This window comes from Fringilla coelebs (genome assembly GCF_963513975.1).
Source record: "Fringilla coelebs genome assembly, chromosome: 26".
Classification (NCBI taxonomy): Eukaryota; Metazoa; Chordata; class Aves; order Passeriformes; family Fringillidae; genus Fringilla; species Fringilla coelebs.
Window position 1 is genome coordinate 1,816,740 of NC_140052.1, and position 19,906 is coordinate 1,836,645.

General features: G+C 55.7%; 3 protein-coding genes across 3 annotated transcripts; all 3 read right to left on the reverse strand.

The window, feature by feature from the left end:
* Positions 1–2,972: 2,972 nt before the first annotated feature.
* Positions 2,973–12,164, reverse strand: GPAT4 (glycerol-3-phosphate acyltransferase 4). The gene is made up of 13 exons (XM_084221823.1): positions 12,098–12,164; positions 9,729–10,700; positions 7,225–7,294; positions 6,605–6,902; positions 6,447–6,521; positions 5,914–6,003; positions 5,706–5,799; positions 5,172–5,287; positions 4,880–4,935; positions 4,445–4,530; positions 4,103–4,231; positions 3,947–4,026; positions 2,973–3,351 (listed from the first exon to the last, which is right to left on the reverse strand). Exons 2-13 carry the CDS (start codon positions 9,891–9,893, stop codon positions 3,243–3,245), a joined length of 1,368 nt encoding a protein of 455 aa, XP_084077949.1. The 5' UTR covers positions 9,894–10,700; positions 12,098–12,164; the 3' UTR covers positions 2,973–3,242.
* Positions 12,165–12,362: 198 nt separating this feature from the next.
* Positions 12,363–13,618, reverse strand: LOC311163094 (protein phosphatase 1 regulatory subunit 3C-B-like; the record flags this gene model as incomplete). The annotated part of the gene is made up of 1 exon (XM_084221804.1): positions 12,363–13,618. One exon carries the CDS (start codon positions 13,616–13,618, stop codon positions 12,761–12,763), a length of 858 nt encoding a protein of 285 aa, XP_084077930.1. The 3' UTR covers positions 12,363–12,760.
* A 9-nt stretch (positions 13,619–13,627) lies between these two features.
* Positions 13,628–18,767, reverse strand: GINS4 (GINS complex subunit 4). Its single transcript, XM_084221805.1, has 8 exons — positions 18,654–18,767; positions 18,459–18,545; positions 18,078–18,191; positions 17,527–17,624; positions 17,115–17,203; positions 16,659–16,749; positions 16,460–16,564; positions 13,628–13,661 (listed from the first exon to the last, which is right to left on the reverse strand). Exons 1-7 carry the CDS (start codon positions 18,738–18,740, stop codon positions 16,468–16,470), a joined length of 663 nt encoding a protein of 220 aa, XP_084077931.1. The 5' UTR covers positions 18,741–18,767; the 3' UTR covers positions 13,628–13,661; positions 16,460–16,467.
* Between the last annotated feature and the right edge of the window lie 1,139 nt (positions 18,768–19,906).

Genomic DNA, 19,906 nt, shown 5'->3' on the forward strand with positions numbered 1-19,906 from the left:
TGGAAGGAAATCGATAGCAGATAAGGTGCTGCCGGCCCATCAGGCACTGATTAGCAGCGTGGCAGAGGCACGGAAGGGGTCGGAGCGGGGCTGGGGAAGGGCTGCCCCTCCCTGTGGCTGAGTGCACGTTTGGGCCAGCTGGAGCTCCCGAGCCACTGGGACCTTCCAGTGGCCTGAGCACCAGCCTTGAGTGGGATCATTGCTGTGCAACCTGCCAAGGCCCACACTTGGAAAGTCCTCTTCAATCTCTCCCTGGGCTCTGGGCACTTTGCAAAGTGCTCAGTGCCACTTTTCCAGAGCTCAGGGGACTGCTGTCCCTGCACAGGTCCCTGTCCAGTGAGCACAGGGGCTTGTAATGCTCCCCCCTCAGCCATGCAGCCTCTGTGGGACGGGTGCTGGGCCAGCACAGAGCTGATGGAGCCTTTGCAAGGACGTGGGATGGCAGGGAGCACGGTGGCAGTGCCACCAGAAGAGACACATCACTGCCTGTGGACAGAGGCAGCGCTCGGCAGGAGCAGGTTCCACATGGTGGGAGAAGTGAGGGGTTGCTGGTGGGATATTTTTTTAACATTTTCTAAGCTGCCCAGCTTGGCTGACAATTTTTAATGTACTAACTGCCTGGTCCAGTGAGCTGATTAATTGGTGCTGTGGAGATCAATACAAAACAGAAAATTAAAACAATTTTAAAGTGATTAAGTAGTTTAACACCTGTCTGATGCCACGTCAGGGCTGGGAGACAAATAAAGCAGGTGGCAAAGGGCCTGCTGTAGCCAGGGAGAGTGACAAATGGCTGCTGCAGCCTGGCTGCCCTGTGCATCCCCACGCTGAGACAGGACCCCAAAGAGTGCTGATCCACGCAGGGCTCAGCCTGGTGGCCAGCACTGCCCCCCTCTCCTCGCTGTGCTGCCCACCACGGCTCCCCCTTGGAGCGCTTGCTGCTGCAGCAGAGCAGTGCCCCGTCAGTGCTGCGGGCTCAGGAGCAGCCAGCAGCCAGCAGCAGCTCTGCCCAGCCCGTGCCTGGTGCCAGGCAGCCTCAGGCTGTGTGGGCAGAGCCAGGAGCCGTGGGGGAGCAGCACAGGCAGGCCAGCCTGGCAGGCAGATGGATGGCAGCTCCGCTTCAATTCTGCATCCCTTTTCTCCCAGACAAACCCCGTCGGATTTTCATAAATCAAAGCGCCACACTGTTTAATAAAAATTTATTGACTTACAAGTGATTATTTATCAAAAGGCCATTAATAGCAGCTCCGGGAATGATGTGCTACTGGGTGGTGCGTGGAGACTAATAGCAAATCAATGCCAGCATCCGGGCAGAATGCATATGAGGGCTCCTGGCCCCAGTGGGGTGCACGGCTGCTGCAGCCAGAGCCAGCAGCCCCTACCCCGTGGGCTGCCCAGTGCTCCCCCCCCAGTTATTTATGGCTTACAAATGAAATGATCGATACTTTTAATCTAGAGCTAAATTTATTAACTTTCTCATCGGAGAGAGACATATTGACTGGGGGCATGGGGTGGGAGAGCCGAGGAAAGATGGATGTGTGCCTCCTAACCTGTCCAGCCAGCTCCTTGCCTGCTGTGGAGTGTCCTGAATGCTGCTGGGGACGGTCCCCGAGCACAGCAGGGTGGCTGGGCATCCTGCAAAGCTGAGGAGGGCTCTGGGTGTCAGGGACAGGGCACCCAGCTGCAGGCAGGAGATTTGTGGGCACCTGCAGCTGGATCCAAGTGCCTGAGGACATGGCAAGGGGGTGGAGGAGACTTGTGGCCTTCAGCAGTGCCTGAAGGAAATGTCTGTCCCACCCCCAGAGAGGAGAGCTCTGGGGACACAGCCCTTGGTAGGGCTCAGGAGGGGTTGCTGAATGGGGAGCAGGGAAGGAGAGCTTGGAGACCCTGCCTGGGCAGCAGGGACCAGCAGGCAGCAGTGTCCACGTCCCCAGCAGGTGTGTCCCCAGCTGCAGCCATCCACAGCACTGCCTCAGCAACCCACAACTCACTGTGGCTCCCCCCAGCGCTCCCCAGACCACAGCACGGTGCAGGGCTCTTCATCCAAATGGTCCCTGAGCTGGCAGCCAGAGCAACAAAGTTCCATCAGGGAAATAAAAAAGTGCAGGAAAATTCAGATTTAAGGCCACTTACACAGAGCAGCTGTCCTCACCTGGCATGGCAGGTGCCCTTCCCAACAAACAACACTCGAGGTACAAAGGAGGCACTTAGGTAACTGCCTTCTCCAGAGCACTAGAAAATGCAAGCAGGTTTCAGCAGGGAGCAGAGAAACAGCTCTTGCTTGTAAGAGCAGAGAGGCCAGTGTAAGTGCTCAAGTTTGTAGGAATGTAAGGAAAATGGGAAAGTACATGGAGAAATGCTCAAATGCAAGTTGTTTTACCAAATAATTTACTTGCAGAGCAGAAAGGGGCACCACCTTTCACAAGATTTCAGTTCTCGTGCGTGCATGACAAGGTCAGATGCCACTGTTTCCCTCAGGAGACATTTGAAAAGGGATTTGCTGCCCTAGCCATGAAGTCCTGGGCTCTCCTACGCACTCTAGGCTCCCACTACAGCACGTACAGATTCCTCAGGAGCCCCACCTGCCACTCCAGTGACACCTGGCACACCACAGCCCCAGGTGACAGAGGGAGATTTCCAAGGATTATGATCCTTACTGCATCAGGAGCAGTGAAGAGGCTGTTGCTCAGACACTGTAGAATCAACAGTCTGGGTCAAGCTGACAGGAAGGTGGCAAAAGAAAAAGATTTCTCCTGGAAGTGGATCTGAAAATGGCCTGAGACTCACATCCTGCTCCTAAGGGCTTTATGCCTCACACATGAGTGGGACAGGCTCATGAGGATTCCCTTGGTTGTCAAGGCAGCCAATTTCAGCACAGCTCCCCAGCTGTTGTGTCGTGAGAGACTTGTGACTGACACACATGCACATCCCACCAGTCCTTCCCTGGGGCTGCACACACCAGATGGAAGCACATGACACCATAAGAGTTTCATTTAATACTGCCCCTGCAAGGGGCTTCACTGTAACAGTAACAAGAAGGCATCTTTGCCATGAGCTGCCAAAGGCCTAAAGACTCCAGGCAGCAGTAGTGCCTCTGCAAAACAACAGCCAGAGGATGAAAAAGAGTCCATGCAGCTCTGGAGGAGCCCAAGTCCAAAGATTGAGAGTTGCTCCAGACAAGCCCTGGTTGGTGCTGGAGGCAGGGGCTCTGGCCAGCCCCAGTGGCAGTGCTGGAGGCAGCAGACTCAGGAGCGGCTCCGGTCCTCATGGCTGCCTACAATCATTTTGCTGTAGAGTTTCTGTTGCTCCTCCTTGAACGCATCTTTCACCTTCTCCCTTTTCAGTCCTCCATCCCTGGGGAGAGAGTCATATCAGAGAGGCTGCAGGTAGGCACCATCTTCATCTGGGACTGTTCAGGGCAAGTCAGAATTCCAGCGAGTGCTGACAGCTGCCCCGGTGCCACATGCTGCCAGGACACACTGAAAACCTCCTGTCCCCAAAGGGCATCACTTTCTTACCTGGCTCTGCCAGGAGCTGCCCCCATGGCCCTGCACTGTGCTCAAAATAGCAACTCTGCCAGAAACATGAGCTACTCTAGTACAGCTACAGGAGACTGCCTGCCTGCCTCCTGAGCTCTGAGACCTCAGTGCCAAGGAAAGCGAGTTCCCAAGCTGAGCACACCTTGCTGAGTAGAAACAAGTCAAACCCAGGGCATCCCAATGCAGGCTGCAATCACAGAATGAAGCTCTGATGCCCAGCATACAGAAGAAGCAAAGACTTTGGTCCCTTCTACAGAAGGACATTCCTCCAGAGGCCTGCAAGACTGTCTAGAGCTCTACCCTACCCTGCTCTACCCTAAGCAAGAAACAAATGGAGCTCTACAGCCCATGAGCACATCCCAGGACAAGGAACTCAGGCATCAGGAAGAGAAAAGCCTGCTTGCACTCACCAGAGCAGATCCACAAGGCCCCCCTGCCTGGCAATGGCTGACTTCACTCGATTGGCAAACTGCACTGCGTCCTCTTCAGGCTGTGGCAAGACAAGACTGTTCAGCAGGAGCAAAAGGCCACACAGGAAAGTGATCAGACAGGCTGGTTCACCTTACCTGCCTGGTCATTGGGGGCAAGTACCAGACACTGCAGACAATGGCCCAGCTGGTCATCATCCTGAGGAGGTAGGTCACCATGCCATATTTGCTGCTGTTCCAAAAGGCATCTCCAAACTGGGGGTCATACTAGAAAGGCAGAAGAGTTCAGGGAAGTCAGGTAGGGGCTGCACCCTCTCTGAGGCTCCAGCTTCCACCCCAAACTGAGCTAAAGGTCAGCTCTCCCAGAGCACTACATGGAGTGACCTCAGCTTGCTTGTGCCCTCAGACCAGGCTGGACTGGGCTGCCAAGACAGAGATACAGAGGGACAGACAGACTTGTGCCTTGTTGCCTTGTCATACCTTGATGGCTACAGGGTAAACTGTAGCTCCAATTTCGAAGCTCCCCTTTTTGAACATCATCACAGATGTGTTGTTGATGCATGTTCCTGCAGGAGACAAGCACAATCTTAACTTTCCTCTGCAAGTCAAGCACAATCTTAACTTTCCTCTGCAAGTCAGTTCAGAAGTCCAAGCTACAGGCTTAAGGGCAGGGCAACAGGAACCCAGCAACCCTCCCCAACTCTCAGTCCAAGCTCTGTGTGCACAGAATAGGTCACTGGCACATCATGTGCATCTCCTGCATTCTGGGCTCACTCAGTTCTAAAGACACAATGTCCCTTTGTCTCAGGGGAGGGTCTCGAGCCCTTGGCTATGTAAGAAGGAAAGGAACAGAGATGTGGTGCTATCTCAAGGTGCCTTCTCCACCCGGTGCTTCTCTGGCCTTGTTACACTCACCTTCTGGAAAAATAAGAATGGGCAGTTTGCTTTTGTCCTGGACATGTTCTGTGAGCCTAAACAGAAGAGTGTCAAAAATTAGCAGAAGGGACAAACAGTCTCAGCAGCAATCCACACAGCACATAATCCGTACCCTGCAGTCACCAGGGACTATCAGGGTGCCAACAACAGGGGCACAATCTCCCAGCACTTATGAGGCCATGCAGTGTCCTCATCCAAGGGAGCTGAGCAGCCCTCTACCTCCCCAGCCTTCAGCCCCACCCCTGCAGCCAGCTGTCACACACTGTCACACCTTCTGGCGACGAGGTGACGATCTTTGACCTCGGAGCGTTCGAACCAGACATGGGGACAAGCTTTCACCATGGCTCTCTGTATCACACCCATGAGCCCTCCATGGATCTGACCCACCTGAACAGGGCAAGAAGACACAAGTTACAAGACCTGGGCACACATGAAAGTCAAGGCTGCACCCACTTGCACAGCCAAACTGAGGTTCATCTTCCTGCCCCTACCCTGGAAAGGCTAAGAGGAAAAGTCCCAGGCTCTGATTTGAAAGACAGATGCAGCAAACCCCAAGTGCTTTCCCCATGGCAGGAGGTCCAGCTGGGGAAGCACTTTGCTCTTCCAGCAACAAAGCCTAGAGCTTTCTTGCAAAGCTGCACCCACAGACCCCTGGTGCTCTGAGTTCCTGGCTGAGCCTGCACACCACCCTGACAGTGCCCCACTGTGTCAAGCAGGGTCAGTAGTTCCTGCCCCTGTCTCTGCCCACTTCCTGCCCCACATCAAGCTCTGCTGCTCCCTCCATGCAGGTGGCCTGGTACCTTACCATGGCATAGTAGCCATCACTGGCCAGGATGATCACATCAATGGGGGAGGTGTGATTGGCCACACAGATGCCTCCATTTCGGGGTCTGTTTTCTCTAGATGCAAAACAAAGGTAGAGGTGAAGAAAGAGGAAGGAAACATGAGAGCTACATAATGCCCAGCATGGAGCACCCCCTGGGCAGGGACAGCCTGGAGCAGACAGGCCTTACCTGTCGTGGTAGGTGATGATGGCTGTGAGGGCCCGCACGCAGATCCGGTAGCACATCAGGTGCACGTGTTTGCTCAGGAAGTCCTTACACCTGCAGCCCAGGACAGAGAGCATCACTCCCCAGTCCTACAATATCCCCTGTAACAGTGCCACTCAGCCCAGCTGCCCCCAACTGTGAAATCCAGCCAAGCCTTCACATCTCTCCTACAGAAACACAGCATGTCCTGAGCTTTGCAGTCAGCTTATGAGCACTGATTCTTAACTCATGAGAATAAAATTTTGGCCTTTTTTCTCTTCTGCTATTACTCCTTTCAGAGGCCAGGGCTGAGTGCTCTGCCAGCATCTCAGTGCTCTCATGTAAGCCCCTTGTTGAAAATTACAGGGTGTCCATTCCTGAGAGACCACAGCTGCCAGGACCACCTGCTGTGCCTACAGGTGGTAGAACAGAAAGCTTTGTAAGGAAATTTTAGGATTATAAGGCCTCAAACTACACAAAGTGCTCCTCATCTGCTTCTCCCTCAAAGATGCACTCACCTTCCATTTGGCAAATATCCCACCACTGTGGTACCAGTCACCAACAAGCTGATGCCAGTAAATGCCAGGGCTATCCTGCAGAAAGAGGGAAACTACATGCTAGCCAAAGCAGGCCACCAGCACCTTCTTGGCAGGCAGGTCCCAGCAGCAGGACTCACCGGAGGGGCAGAAGGAAGCAGTAGCGGATGAGCACACCGAGTCCCCAGAGCACAGTGAGGCGCAGGCTGATGTACTGGAAGTTGTAGTTGGTCCTGCTGAGCAGGTTCCAGGACTCCAGCTCTTCAGCTGAGAATCTCTTGGTCACTTCATCATCCATGATGGTCTCGATGCCTTTGCGGCAGAAATAGAAGATATCTGAGAGCTCAAACTCGGGGGTGTCCAGGGCTTTGCCGCTGCCGCTCCGGCGCATCTCCTTGATCTCCTCCTCCAGTGACGTTGGCTCCTTTGCAATGATACCTGCAACACACCACAGGCAGCTCTGAGCAAACTGGGACTTGCCCACTCAAAGAGAGACAAAAGCCAAGACCCCTCCTCCCCAGCCCTCCTCAGGATCCCCTTCCTTTCTCCAGTCCAGACAGGCATAAACCTCCCCACTATGCAGAAATGAAGCACTCCCAGGGTGCTTCCCTGCCCTCCCTCATGAAACAGAGCTCTCTAGAACTCCCTCCTACATGGAAAAGACTCCCCAGCAGACCTCAGCTGCTCAGAGACACCCCATTTACCCCACCTCCCCACAAGAATTTTGAACTCCATGTACCCATGCAGGGCAGGATCTCACCATTGACATAGGGCTTGTACAACGGATGGTTCTTCTCCTTGGCACCACGCTCTATTCTCAGAGTTGCCCACTGCAAGACAGGACAACCAAGATTGGCAAGGCTTTAACTCGACACTACTGCCCATTTTAGAGCTGACTTTCAGGAAGGACCATAGTGCAGGGGGGAAGATGGGCTAAAGTAGGAGGCTTCCAAACAGAACAGAAAGAGGGAGTGATGAACCCAGCTGAACTGAGGTGGAAGCAGAGGCTGGCCTGGGAAACAGGGAGTGCCAGAGGCAAGAAGAGTGCTCAGTGGTGAGATGGCACAGCAAGGTTTTCTGCAGTTTCTGTGACCTCTCAGCTCTGCTGCACCTTGCATGTGGTTGCCAACTTGCATGTGGTTGCCAACCTGCTGGGGTGTCTGCACCACAGTGTAGGAAGCTGGTCAGGGGACCAGTGCTACTCTTCAACCCTCCTTTCCTCCAAATTCAAAGCAGAGACTGTGTTTTCAGGTTGCTGCTGACACATCAGGCTGATGATGGGATGGGATCCTTCCCCCTCTGATTCAGCTGATGGCTGCTGCTGCTTCTCAGCTCAGCAATCTGCCCAAAACAGCAGCAGCAAGCACCCTCAGACAGCTGGTTGCCAAATCCTGTGCCAGGACTACTTGTTCTATCAGCTAATTTTCAAGGGCACCAGCACAAACTGCAGGCTTTATTTCTGTGCAGTTTTCCTGCCTGCCCTCCAAATAACCTTCACAGCCTGTAATTCATACAGGTCTGGAAGGAGAAGCTCCTGAAGAAGAAGGACTTGTGTACAGCGTGCTTCTCTGTGAAGAGGGGAAGCTGCTGTGAACTCTGGCAGCGCAATCTCAGCCCATACCAGCAGCAGATCAGGAGGCAGCAATGAGGGAATGCTAACTGCATACAGAGCATCCTGCTCACCTTGCAGCAGCCTCTGCCAGCAGCCACAACTCCAGCACTGCACAAGATTGCCTAGATGCTGCCAGCCCAGCAGTCAGGAGAGGAGCTCTGACCTCAGAGGAGCTAAGCAGGCTATGGAGAGGGCAGTGCTTGCAAGGCCAGCACATCTCCATCCTGCCTGTGGCAGCAGCAAACCCAGCCCCGCAGCTCGGGCTGTGTCCCACAAGCTTCCAGACTGCTAAACTCCCAGGTGCTGCCTCTCTGGGTTCCCAACATTGGCCTTGAGTGCTGGGAAGTGTTTTGAGTAAATAATAGCCCTCCAAAATATAATTCTAAATGGTCAAACTTAATGAGTGACCAGTTGTGCATGAGTGCTCCTCTATCCTACCACTAAGATCCTTTAATAAAAGCTGGAATAGACTTCCCAGTCTTTTCAGAAAAATATTTTCAAACATCAGTATAGGTGGTGAGAGTAAATGTTCCTGAATCGAAGAAAGAGGAGAAAAAAAGAGAAAACATTGTGAAAAGTTCCATTTAAAACTTTTTTTCTGCCCACTTCAGTCAGTAAATTTGTAGTCAGGTCTTCCAATATCTGTGTTAATTAAGGCCCTAACAAAGCCCAGGGTCTTCCCATTTATACCTCAGGCTTTTGAGAGGACTCAAGAGTTTAAAGAGCTGAACACTGTGAGCTCCAGGGCTGTCTTCCCAAGCCAGCCAGTACAGGGATACTCTGGGGACAATCAGCCCTGCTCCAACAGCAGTAGCTATACCATACATCCTTTAGCAGCATGAACTCCATATTTAAGAGCCTAAAACCTCCCTAGCAAACACTATGCCTTTCACCTGGGCTGCCAGGGTAGGTTGGTATAGGCTTTACCTACTACTCCCAGTAGATAAAAAATTCTGGTCTGGTCAGGAACTTGCTTCAAGAGGTGTTGGCTCAGAGACAGCCCATAAAATTAGTCCACCAAAGGCAGGCAAGGGAACAGCATGACAACAAGCTGGAAAATTCCACTTGGCCTCTCTGTGCCAAGACGGTGGGCAAGGGCTGCTGGTTGTCCTCCAAGGCGGCAGGTCCAGACACAGCTCAGTAGGTGACACTCCAGGACAGAAGCATGTTGAGAGCTCTGAGTTCTGGCCACACACCACTCAGGGCTTGCAGCACAAATGTCCTGCCTTACCTCCTCTGCTCTTGCTTCGTCCAAATGTGCCCTGGAGAGGAGCACCCCGCTGGCTGCAGCCTGGTCCCTCCCCACCACACCTGACACCACTGCAGCAGCACCCTGCCCTGCCTGGGACACCAACCCCTCCGAGCTCCCCCTCAGATCCTGCTGCACTCCTGCTGACTGTAAAGCCTTGCCAGACTATTGCTTTGCTGGAAGACTTCCTAGATTAATTACAGGGGGAAACAGCCCACAAACAAAGGTCTCATAAACGGCATTTGGCTGAGATGAGTCAAAGAGGTCAACTGGCAGCAGCACGACGTCCACAGCCCTATCTTCCACTCTAGTCACCCAAAATCCCCTCCTGAGGCAAAAGTCTCTCTTCCATGCTTGGACAAACCTCTGCAAACACAGAGAGCACTCTGAAAACATGACTTACCTGAAAAATCTTTAATAGAGTTTTCATGTAAACCTTGCGGATGCCAAAGGAGACTCCAAAAATTGCTGGCACGATGATGAACACCAGAAGCAGAGTGAAGAGGACAGTTATGGAAATCCCCAAGAGATTAACCACTAGGCTGTCAAAGGGGAGCAGGAGGAACATGGTGAAGGGCCCAGGCAAGGCTGGTGCCCTGCAGCCAGACAGAAGGGCTGCCCGCAGCAATGAACCAGTCCTCCTGTTACTCAGCAGCAGTCTCACACATGCACTGAGTCTGCAGCGTGCTCAGAGACCCCATTCCAAAGTTCACATCCTTTCAGGGCTCTGAGAGAGGGAATGCAACAGGATCAGAGAGAGCACTTGGGAAAACAAGCCAAGAGTGTGCCAGGAGCTCAGGTGAGTTCAGACGATGCAGGCCAAAGAGCTCAGAGCAGACGGTGCACACACAAGGGTTTGTCCACGGGCAGGGCAGCAACACGAGTGCAGGAACGGATCCCCTCCCAGGCTGCCACTGAGCAAGTCCTGCTGCGGGGCAGCTCGTGGAGAACCTGGCAGCAAAATCCCCTCCTGGCTGCTGAGAGCATGCAGAGTCTCTTCAGAGGGACAAGGTGGAGTCCATCCCTGAGCCTGCATTGGAGGAGATCGAGGGAGTTGGCACTCACAGCAGCCTACCGTGTGTGGAGCTATTATTGTTCTGGCCACGAGGGCATGCGCACCAGCACGGGTCCTCGCATGACGCCTGGAACAAGTTCAGTTCTGGAGGCCCCTGGCATCCACTCACGCTGAAGGGTCATTACAGACACCAATGAAAGCTTCTGCTCCTGGAAACCTTTAAACAGCAAGTCGGCTTCTTGGCAGATGTGGCACTCACATGCCACCAGCAGCAGAGGAGGAGAGCAGCTGGAGTCAGCAGATCGGAGAGATGTCAACGCAGAGAGCGTGGCAGAGGCCAGAGACAGTGGGCTCTGAAACCTGGAAGGCAGTACTTGGGCTGAGGTCACACCATGCACAGCAGCTCCCGAGAACAGCGAGACTGAGACTCTATATCAGCAACTCTGATACTCTAGCAACTGCCTGTCACTGTCACAGCCTCAGGAGTCACCTCCTGCTGCCATTCATCCTGTATTTTCATACCATACACACCTCAGATGGAGCACACTCATCCAGAATCATGCCTACAGCACAGGATGCTGCAATCAGGTCTCAAGTACAGGAAAGGAGTAACAGAAAACCATTCCTCATGACAAAGACCTTATCATGTCTCTCATTTCAGGGGCATCTGAGAGAACTGAGGAAGCCAGGTACCCAGATTCCTGGGTAGGCATCACTTCCTCTGCTCCCCTATGTCTCACCCCAGTGACAAAGGGCAGATTTACAGAGAGCTCAGGACAGGAAGTTAGCCTGAGGGGAGAATTACAGCTGATGATTAGTCAAAGAAGAACTTGCTGGGGCACAGGGACCAGTCAAAGGTCACACACTCATAGGCCCAAGGGTGGCTTATGATAAAAAATTAGTCTGCTGGGGGAGACTGCCCACTGGAGACCACCTTCACCTGGCTAGAGAACCTCAACCTGAGGATGGGATTTAACAGGTACCTGATTTAACAAGTACACAGGGCAAAGGAGAGTCTGTAAAGATCCTCTTGCTCCCCTGTATGCTATGTTCCAGCTGCTGGTTAAACACTGCTGTAACAGTAAAGCTAAGAACAGTGTTAGTGTTTCACAGGCATACACACAGAGTACTGGGAGAGGCAGCTCGTCAGCCACACGTGCCCATTATGCCACAGCTGTCACCCATCAGAAGCAGGACTGGTCACACTGAGCCGGCAGCCGCTCCGTGAGGAGCTCAGCCGTGACTCCCCTGCCCCGAGTCACCGCCACGGCAGAGCCCACGTGTGCTGCGGCCCTGCCCGCGGGCTCCCGGCGCTGGCAGCCGCCCGTCCGGCCCCGCCGCGGCCCCGCCCCGGGGCTGAGGCACGGCCGGGCGGGCCCGGCAGGCACACAGCCCGCAGCCCGCTCCGCTGTGCCGGGGCTGCACTGACCGCCGCTGGGCAGGCCAGCCTAACGGCCCGCCCGGCACCGGGGGCGAGCGTCGATCGCAGCTCCGTTCCCCGGGAGCGCGGCGGATCGCGGCAGGGCCGGGCCCGGCCCTCCCGACGCCCTTCGGTGTGCGCGGGGCGGGGACGCGCGGGGGCGGCGGGGCCAGCGCGGGGGCAATGCGGCGCGGCCGCAACGCCTGAGGGAGGCCGCGCTCCCGGGGATAACGGCGAGCGGGCGGGCCGGGCCGGGCCCTGTCCGCGGGGCGGCGGTGCCGGGCCCGTGCGGGGCGGGAGGGGGCGCGGAGGCCGCCGCGGGCGGTCCCTCACTCACCTACTGCTGCCGCCGCCGCCGCCGCCGGGCCCCGCTCCGCCCCGCCACGTGCCGTGCGCGCCCCCGCACCGCGCTGCGTGCGTGACGTCAGCGCGCCGCCCGCGGGGCCGCGCCCGTAGCGCCGCGCCGCTCTCCCCGCCGCCGCCAGGGGGCGGCCGCGCGTCCCTCCCGCCGCCCGCTCGCTGAGGGCCCGGCCCCGCCCCAGCCCCGGGAGGCGGACAGGAGGCAGGAGTCGCGAAACGCCGTCACTTTATTAACTCCCCGTTACAGCACCGACCACCGGAGGCACCCCGCGGTGAGCCGTTCTCGGGAGCGCGGTTTGGAGCGCCAGGATCGTGCTCCCTCCACACAAGGCACTTGGGCAGCACCGGCCACCGCGGCTCCCGGCCTGGCTCAGAGCGGGCCGCGAGTCCCGCAGCCCTGCCCCTGTCACTCCCCTACTCTCGTGTTGCCCTGAGAACCTACACGCAGGAGTTGCCTCAAGCAGCAGCTTCCAGCCTCTGTAGCAGCAACAAGTAGTGAAGAAGCTTCTGCAGCGACTGGCAGCTGCTCATAGAGCAGCAGGCCATGAAGGAGCTAACAAAACCATGAGCAGCATTTTCTGCAGCTGACCCCTCCCCAAGGGACAGGGAGGGCACCTACATGTCTGCCCACGCTGCCTTCCTACCAATAAGGAGCCTGGGTCTCTGAATGCCGCCAGGTCTGCAGGTGAGAAAGGACTAGAGCAGCAGCCCCAGAGGTGCCGAGATGCTCCCAGGCCCTGCTGGCACTCTTCACAGCGCAGGAGGCAGGGCGGATCATGCCCACGTGGCAGATCTTGTAGTTCTTCCCGTGGTTGTTGTCCCAGTGGGTCTTTTGTCCACACTGGAAGGAGATGCAGAACTCTGCGCCCCTATGGGAAAAGGATGGCTTGGGCAGGGTAAGCTCAAAAGAGAAGATGTCCGTGTCGGCTGAGCCGTACGTGCTGTGCATGTACTGGCAAGAGATGTCCCGGAAGCTCTTCCAGCCATCAAAGGTGATGCGGACCATCACTTTCTTCTCGTACTCGATGTTTCGAACCTTCACCGTCCCTGACAGAGCACGGCCCTGGATCACACAGCTCTCCAGGCACACAAAGTTGCTGTGCAGGCTGTTGCGGAAAGCCACGTAGTTCGCAGACGGCTGTGGGAAGTCCAGCACGTACCTGCCTGCTTCCCACAGGGGGCTTTTCCTCGGTCGGAAACAGGCAAGGTCTGACAGGGCGTGCTGCAGATCACAGAGGTCCTCCTCAATCTTGGAGAAGAAGCGGACAGCTGTCAGTGAGAGCCCTTTCATATCAGCAAACACGACCTGCTTCTTCTTCTGGCCCTTGGAGCCCTTGTCTCGCCGCTCCGGCTCAGGTTCTGCGCTCGGCTTCTGGTTGAGACAGGATCGGAGGGGTTTGCGGCCTCGGTTGCCCCGCAGCTCCTCGTAGGAGTTCAGCAGTTTTCGGATGGGGGGCGAATGGCTCAGGCAGAGCCGCACGGCCAGGTCCACGGGCATGGCTGGGGGGGCGACAGCCCGCCCACTGCACACCTGGAAAAGCCTAGAGACGAAGAGGGGGGGTCAGGCGGCGCAGCCCCGGCCGCGGGCCCTGGCGAGCCCCCCGCCCCACCGCCCCGGCCCCGCTCACTCGCCGCAGCTCATCGCGTCCCGCCCGCTCCGCTCCGCTCCCGCCGCGGAGGCTCCGCATCAATGGAGCCGTGGGAGCGCCCGCGGCCGGGACACCCCGCCCCGGCCAATCAGCGCCGCCCCGCGCTCCCGGGCAGCCAATAGGAGCGGGCTGCGCCGCCTCGCCCCGCCCCCCCACGGGACCGCGCTCCTCCCGGGCCGGCGGCGGCGGCAGCGCGTCCCGGAGAGCCGCCGGTACCGGGCCCGGCCCGGGGAGAGGGCACAGCGCGGCTCCTACTGCGCCAGGCAGGGGCCAGCAGGGGGAACGGCACGGAAATGGGTCCTGGTGCCAGAAAAACAAGAGTGCTTTTGGAGGAGCAGCAGCTGTGCAACTATCAACACTGGGAGGGAGCTCTAGGAGAAAGGGGGGCATGTTCCTCTAACCTAGGCTTTAATGGGGGGGGGGGGGTAATTGGTTTCATACGCCCCTTTTCAGATGCTTCTCCAAAGACAGCTATTTCCAGGGTGTCTAAGCACAGAAAACCCCAGACCCCTGGCTCATGTTCTACCAGCTCAGAAGCTTCTCACCTGAGATGTGTGCACTGAGGAGGATATTTGCTCACACCCAAGCACGCAAGAGACACTGTGGTGTCCCTCACATCTATAATCAAAATCACCCTCACTGTTCAGGTCACATGTGACTCCTTGACAGTAAAGACTGTCACTTAAATCAGATCACCCCTGCCTTGTTCTCCTTGCTAATCTCCCCAGAGCTGTCTAGCCATTTATGTTAAGCAGCCCTGATTGTTCCTGCTGACAGCACAGATTTTCATCAGCTCATGACACAGCTGACTGACCTACCAATATTTCTATATGGCTCTCCATCACCACCATGTCTGAATGTCTGCAGCACAATGCAAGACACCTCTCACAGGATGGCCAAAGTGAGCTTGAACCCAGTGCCCAGCAGGCAAAAATATGATGTAAAAACACCATCTTAGTGCAAAACCCCCAACTTCAGCCACCTGCAGTAGCCAACACAAACATGAGTCTTCCTAGCAATGAAAGTTGTCCCACCTTTCTCTTGCCCCCACGAGAGCAGCTGCAGCTCACCATCAGCGCCCTCCCTGTGACCTCTTCCACCATGTACCTACTTTGTGTTCAGAGCTAACCACAAAGTCAGCCCAAGCTATTTACACCCGGGGGACTGCAGAGAACAAGGAATGTATTTGACATCAAGTTCAACAGCAGAACCCAGGGACACTGGAAAAGCTGCCCCTACTCTACCCATTCTCTCCCAGCAGCACAGATTGAGGTGGATGCCCTGCTGTGTCTTCTCCTCCATTTAAAGGACAAGCCAAACCCACCATTTTCTCAATAAAGTTGTGGACACTTCTCCTTCCCCCAGCACACAGAGCAGAGGTGCAGGGTTACACAGATGTCCCTGTATTTAGTCATGGAAGGACACAAAAGCAGGTAGCATTTTCAGGTGTGCCACAACTGACTCTCACCTGGAGCCTGACTGATCTCAGCCTAGCCATGAAGACACAGCCACGTGCCAGCTGCAAGCTGCAGAGATGAGCTACACCAAAGGCACTCTGGAACCATCAGGTCAGGTAAAGTTCAGGCACCAGGAGGGGACAGATGCCCCTCACGCTCACGCTGCCATGTGACAAGTACAAGCTGTCTGGACAAGCATTCAGTCAAACTGAACAGGGCCAAGGAGAAAGGCTGCAGACGTGCCACCTGCACACTCCTCAGGCAGATCCTGTGGAGCACGCTTCCACAGCAGCAGATTAACAAGGATTTTGTCTGGAAGCTTCAGTCACCTCTGTGAAGTCGTCTGGCTGTAAATACAGGCAGGGCACAGTTCACAAGCCCTTCCTGGAGGGCTGTCCAGAGGAACATGCTACTGATTCCTCAGGATTAAACCCAGCCCCCTCTTAATGTCTATACTTGAAAGAATCTTCTTTACCTAAATGGATTAATTAGGAAGACTATAAACCACACATGCAAAGCCACTCACACTACAGGATGCCCTGTGTCACCCCCAGCCTTGCAGAGGAAGATGCTGCCCAGACACTCCTCATGCAGGGAAGAGAAACTCTGCCCTGATGAGCCCTTGTCTGCCCACAGGTTCAGAGCTGAGGCACCACACAACACCCTGGCTTCTCCTCCAACTAGAAGAGGCCTGCATGGGGCAGCACTGCCAGAGGAGCTTTTGCTTTGTGTGACCAGCAAAAATGAACTGTGTGAACTTCCCTTAGCAGTGGCTTCTGCACAAGGGAGTCTGACAGTGTCTACTCTCACAAATGCAACCTGAAGGTGTACCAGAGCCCCTCACCCTCTGCAGGGAGGGTATTCAGATGACACACAGCAGAAACTGCTTTCTCCTGAGTCCACGACCACAGTTGTTCCATTTTAGTGATGCCACCTGCCACTGCTCCCTAAATAAGGCATTGCAGCAGCTTCACACTGAGGCTTTCCAGACACAGGAATGCCACAGTAAGGGCTGCATGGCTGTATGCTGGGCATGTCACAAGCAATCAGGAGCTTGATGAGCTGTGGGGGTAGTGAATGCCTCTGCAGTACAACACTGTGCTACTCACCTCCAGTGCCTCTGAGCTCTGCCTGCCATGGCCCTGGAAGGGGACCCAGCCCCCAGGCAGCCCCACTGTGGTGGGGTGGGCAGGGGAGGAGGTGCTGTAGCTGCTCCTCCCAGCAGGTGCTTACCTCTCCCCTCAGATGAGCTGCACAGCTCCCGAGGCCACCAGAGGGGCCACGGTTCTGTAGCGGATCAGGTGCTGCGAGCCCTCCTCCAGGTCGATGGCATATTCCCTGCAGAGACAGGGGGTGTGAGCTGCAGCCCACAGTGACACTGACACAGGGACACCCACTGACACCACTGCCCCACGCAGAAATGCCCACCTACCTCTGCTCATCTGTCTCTGGCTCCACTAGGATGTTCTCCTGCCGCTCCAGCACCCTCAGGAACACAAAGGAGTCCAGGTTGGGCTTTGGAACTGCAGACAACACATTGAGAGCACAAGCTCAGCCCTCACTTATGTTCCTCTGCAGAGCACTGAGGGCTCTGACAGGTAACAAACAAAGTGACAGGTAAACAAACTCCCCAGCAAAGGGAACATCAGACCCTTCTAAGCAGATGTGTGTGCTCAGCCTCAGTGCAAGACAGGACTTGGCAGCAGGGGCCAGCAGGATCCCCTGGCAGCAGCATGGATCCATGTGACAACATCACCATCACCTCACCTCTGCTCAACTGAGCAGCAAGTGAAGGACTAGCCCTTGCATTTGGGGCTCCCTGGAGCTTTCCCCACACTTCCACCTGCTTCTGGATTTTCAGATTACCCTGGAGTCTGGATAGACTCACCTGACTTTAGGAGAGACACTTTCTGCAGGTTAGGTGGCATGTGTTTCAGGGCCACATTTTTCAGGTAAGCCTCTGTGTTTGCCATATACCTGAAACAAACCATTGAAGTACTGAGTTGGTTAATCAAATACAAATCTGCAGGGAGAGTATAGACTCAAAACAAGAGTAAGAGACAGCTCCCCATGCCATGGGCACAGCCAAAGACAGGCCCTTGGCCTACCCTGGTAACTGACTCAAAGTCACCAGAGTTATTTTCAGTTCCTTTCTTGCCCACAAGGGAATCTCCTGGGAAGACACACTGATTTTTACTTCAAACCTGTCTGCTCACAGTCCCAAGAACTTCAGCAAAAACACACATATAAGTTTCTATAATCTATGAAAGGGGAGGAAGATACATTGAAAATCTACTCACTCTTTAGCAAAAGCAAACTCCTCTGGTGATAAAATGGAGGGCTCCCCTTCAGCTCGAGACTTCTCCTTCTCCAGGATGTGGGGAAAAAACTTCTCTATCTGATATTGGAACACAACCCAAGAGAATGACACAGACCTCTCCCACCAGTTCAGTGCTTCAACCCCCACTCTCCACTGGATTCCCTACGAGCTGCAGGAGCAGCTCAGATCCCTGCTCCTGAAGTAACTGTGCCACCAGGTGGGATCACCAAGCCACACAACCAGCAGGACACAGGCACAGCAGGACACAGGCAGGACGGGACAGCACTCGGCTGTGCCAGCCCAGGCTCAGATGAAGCCAGCAGCACTCACAACATTGTCATCCACACTGCTGAGATCCTCCTTCACTGCAACACCAAAGTGTGTCCAAGAAATTAACGTGAGTTACATTTCAGAGCAGAGAGAGAGAACATGCTTTAATTAAACGCTGTGCTGAGGCAGGAAGCCCTGTGGAGGTAAAAATCCCCCCTGAAATGAGCCTTTTTCCCCTGTGGGCTGCACAGCAGGCGTTACCTTCACCAGCCGACACCTCAGGTAGCTGCTGAGCACAAAACGGATCCTTTCGATCTCCATGTGATGAACACTGACCTTCAGGTCTCCTCTCTTCGCCCGTTTCAGGTTTGCTTCCTGCAAGAAAAAACAACCAGAAATTAAATGGTTGAAACATCAAACAAGAAGCAACAGAGGAAGTTTTGTATATAGAACCCACAAAACCAGACTACTGCTGCTTTTGATGACCCAAAGCACACACTGCCTCCTTGCACTGGAGCCCCTTTCCAAGCCAGCTGAAAGAAGAGACTCAGAGCAGCTCTGTCTCACAGACAGGCCCGGCACCCCCAAAGAGCCTCAGGCAAGCAGGGCTGCCCGCACCACACCCGGCCCAGGAGCACCTACCATATGGTCCAGCTGCTCCACAACGCACTCGATGATCTCAGGTTTACTCTCCAGCAGCTCCGGAGCGAACTTCTCATTCAGCCAGGCCTGAAAGAAGGCACGCCGTCAGTGAGAGCGAGGAAAACCTCAGAGCGAGGAAAACCTCCACAGCCCCACCAGCCAGAGGGGAAACACGGCCACGGCCCAGCCCGGTACCTGCTCTAGGCTGTGGATCAGCTGTGCCGGGGTCAGCACCAGCTCCTCGCTGTCGCCGTCCGAGTCGCCCCCGGTCGCGGCCGCCATCGCTCCCGCCAAGCGACCCGGCCAGCCCGCGCCACGGCGCATGCGCGGCAGCCCGCGACCGGGGATGGGGAACCGCGCAGCGGCCGCTTGGCCAATCGGGAGTCGGACTGGGGCCGCCGCTCCTCCCTCCGACCAATCAGGAAGCGGATTGAAAATAACGCATCTTCTTCAGCCAATCAGAAAGCGGGTTGAAGCTGCTGGGCCAATCGGGAATCGGACTGGGGCCGCCGCTCCTCCCTCCGGCCAATCAGGAAGCGGATTGAAAATGAGGCATCTTCTTCAGCCAATCAGAAAGCGGACTGAAGCTGCTGGGCCAATCGGGAATCGGACTGGGGCCGCCTCTCCTCCCTCCGACCAATCAGGAAGCGGATTGAAAATGAGGCATCTTCTTCAGCCAATCAGAAAGCGGACTGAAGCTGCTGGGCCAATCGGGAATCGGACTAGGGCCGCCGCTCCTCCCTCTGACCAATCAGGAAGAGGATTGAAAATAACGCGTCTTCTTCAGCCAATCAGGAAGCGGGTTGAAGCTGCTGGGCCAATCGGGAATCGGACTGGGGCCACCGCCCCTCCCGCCGACCAATCAGGAAGCGGCTTGAAAATAACGCATCTTTTTCAGCCAATCAGAAGGCGGGTTGAAGCTGCTGGGCCAATCGGGAGGCGGATTGAAATGAAGCCTTCTCGGCCAATCACGGTGCGGCTCCTGGCTGCAAGCTTTTTCAGCCAATCAGGAAGCGAGTTGAAGCTAGCCAATCAGAAGGCGGAGGCAGCTCTTTTTGGAAGTCAGGTGACTCGGGCTGCAGCCGCCTCCACCAATCAGAGAGCGGCATCAAGCTGCAACTTCTGGGCCAATGAGGAGGCGCAGTGAAGCTGCAGCTGCTTCAGCCAATCAGAGCTCAGCAAATTTGACACTCCCGCCCCCCGCCATCCCCCGGCCCCGGGGCCAGGCACCAGGTGGGCACCGGGCACGATGGAGCCAGAGCCACGGACACAGGGACACAGCCAGGCACCAGGTAGGCACCGGCCATGATGGAGCCAGAGCCACGGGCACAGGGACACTGCCCAGGTACAGAACACATCCCCAGCCCTGGCACAGGGACACTGCCCAGGTACAGAACACATCCCCAGCTCTGGCACAGGGACACATCCCCAGCCCTGGCACAGGGACA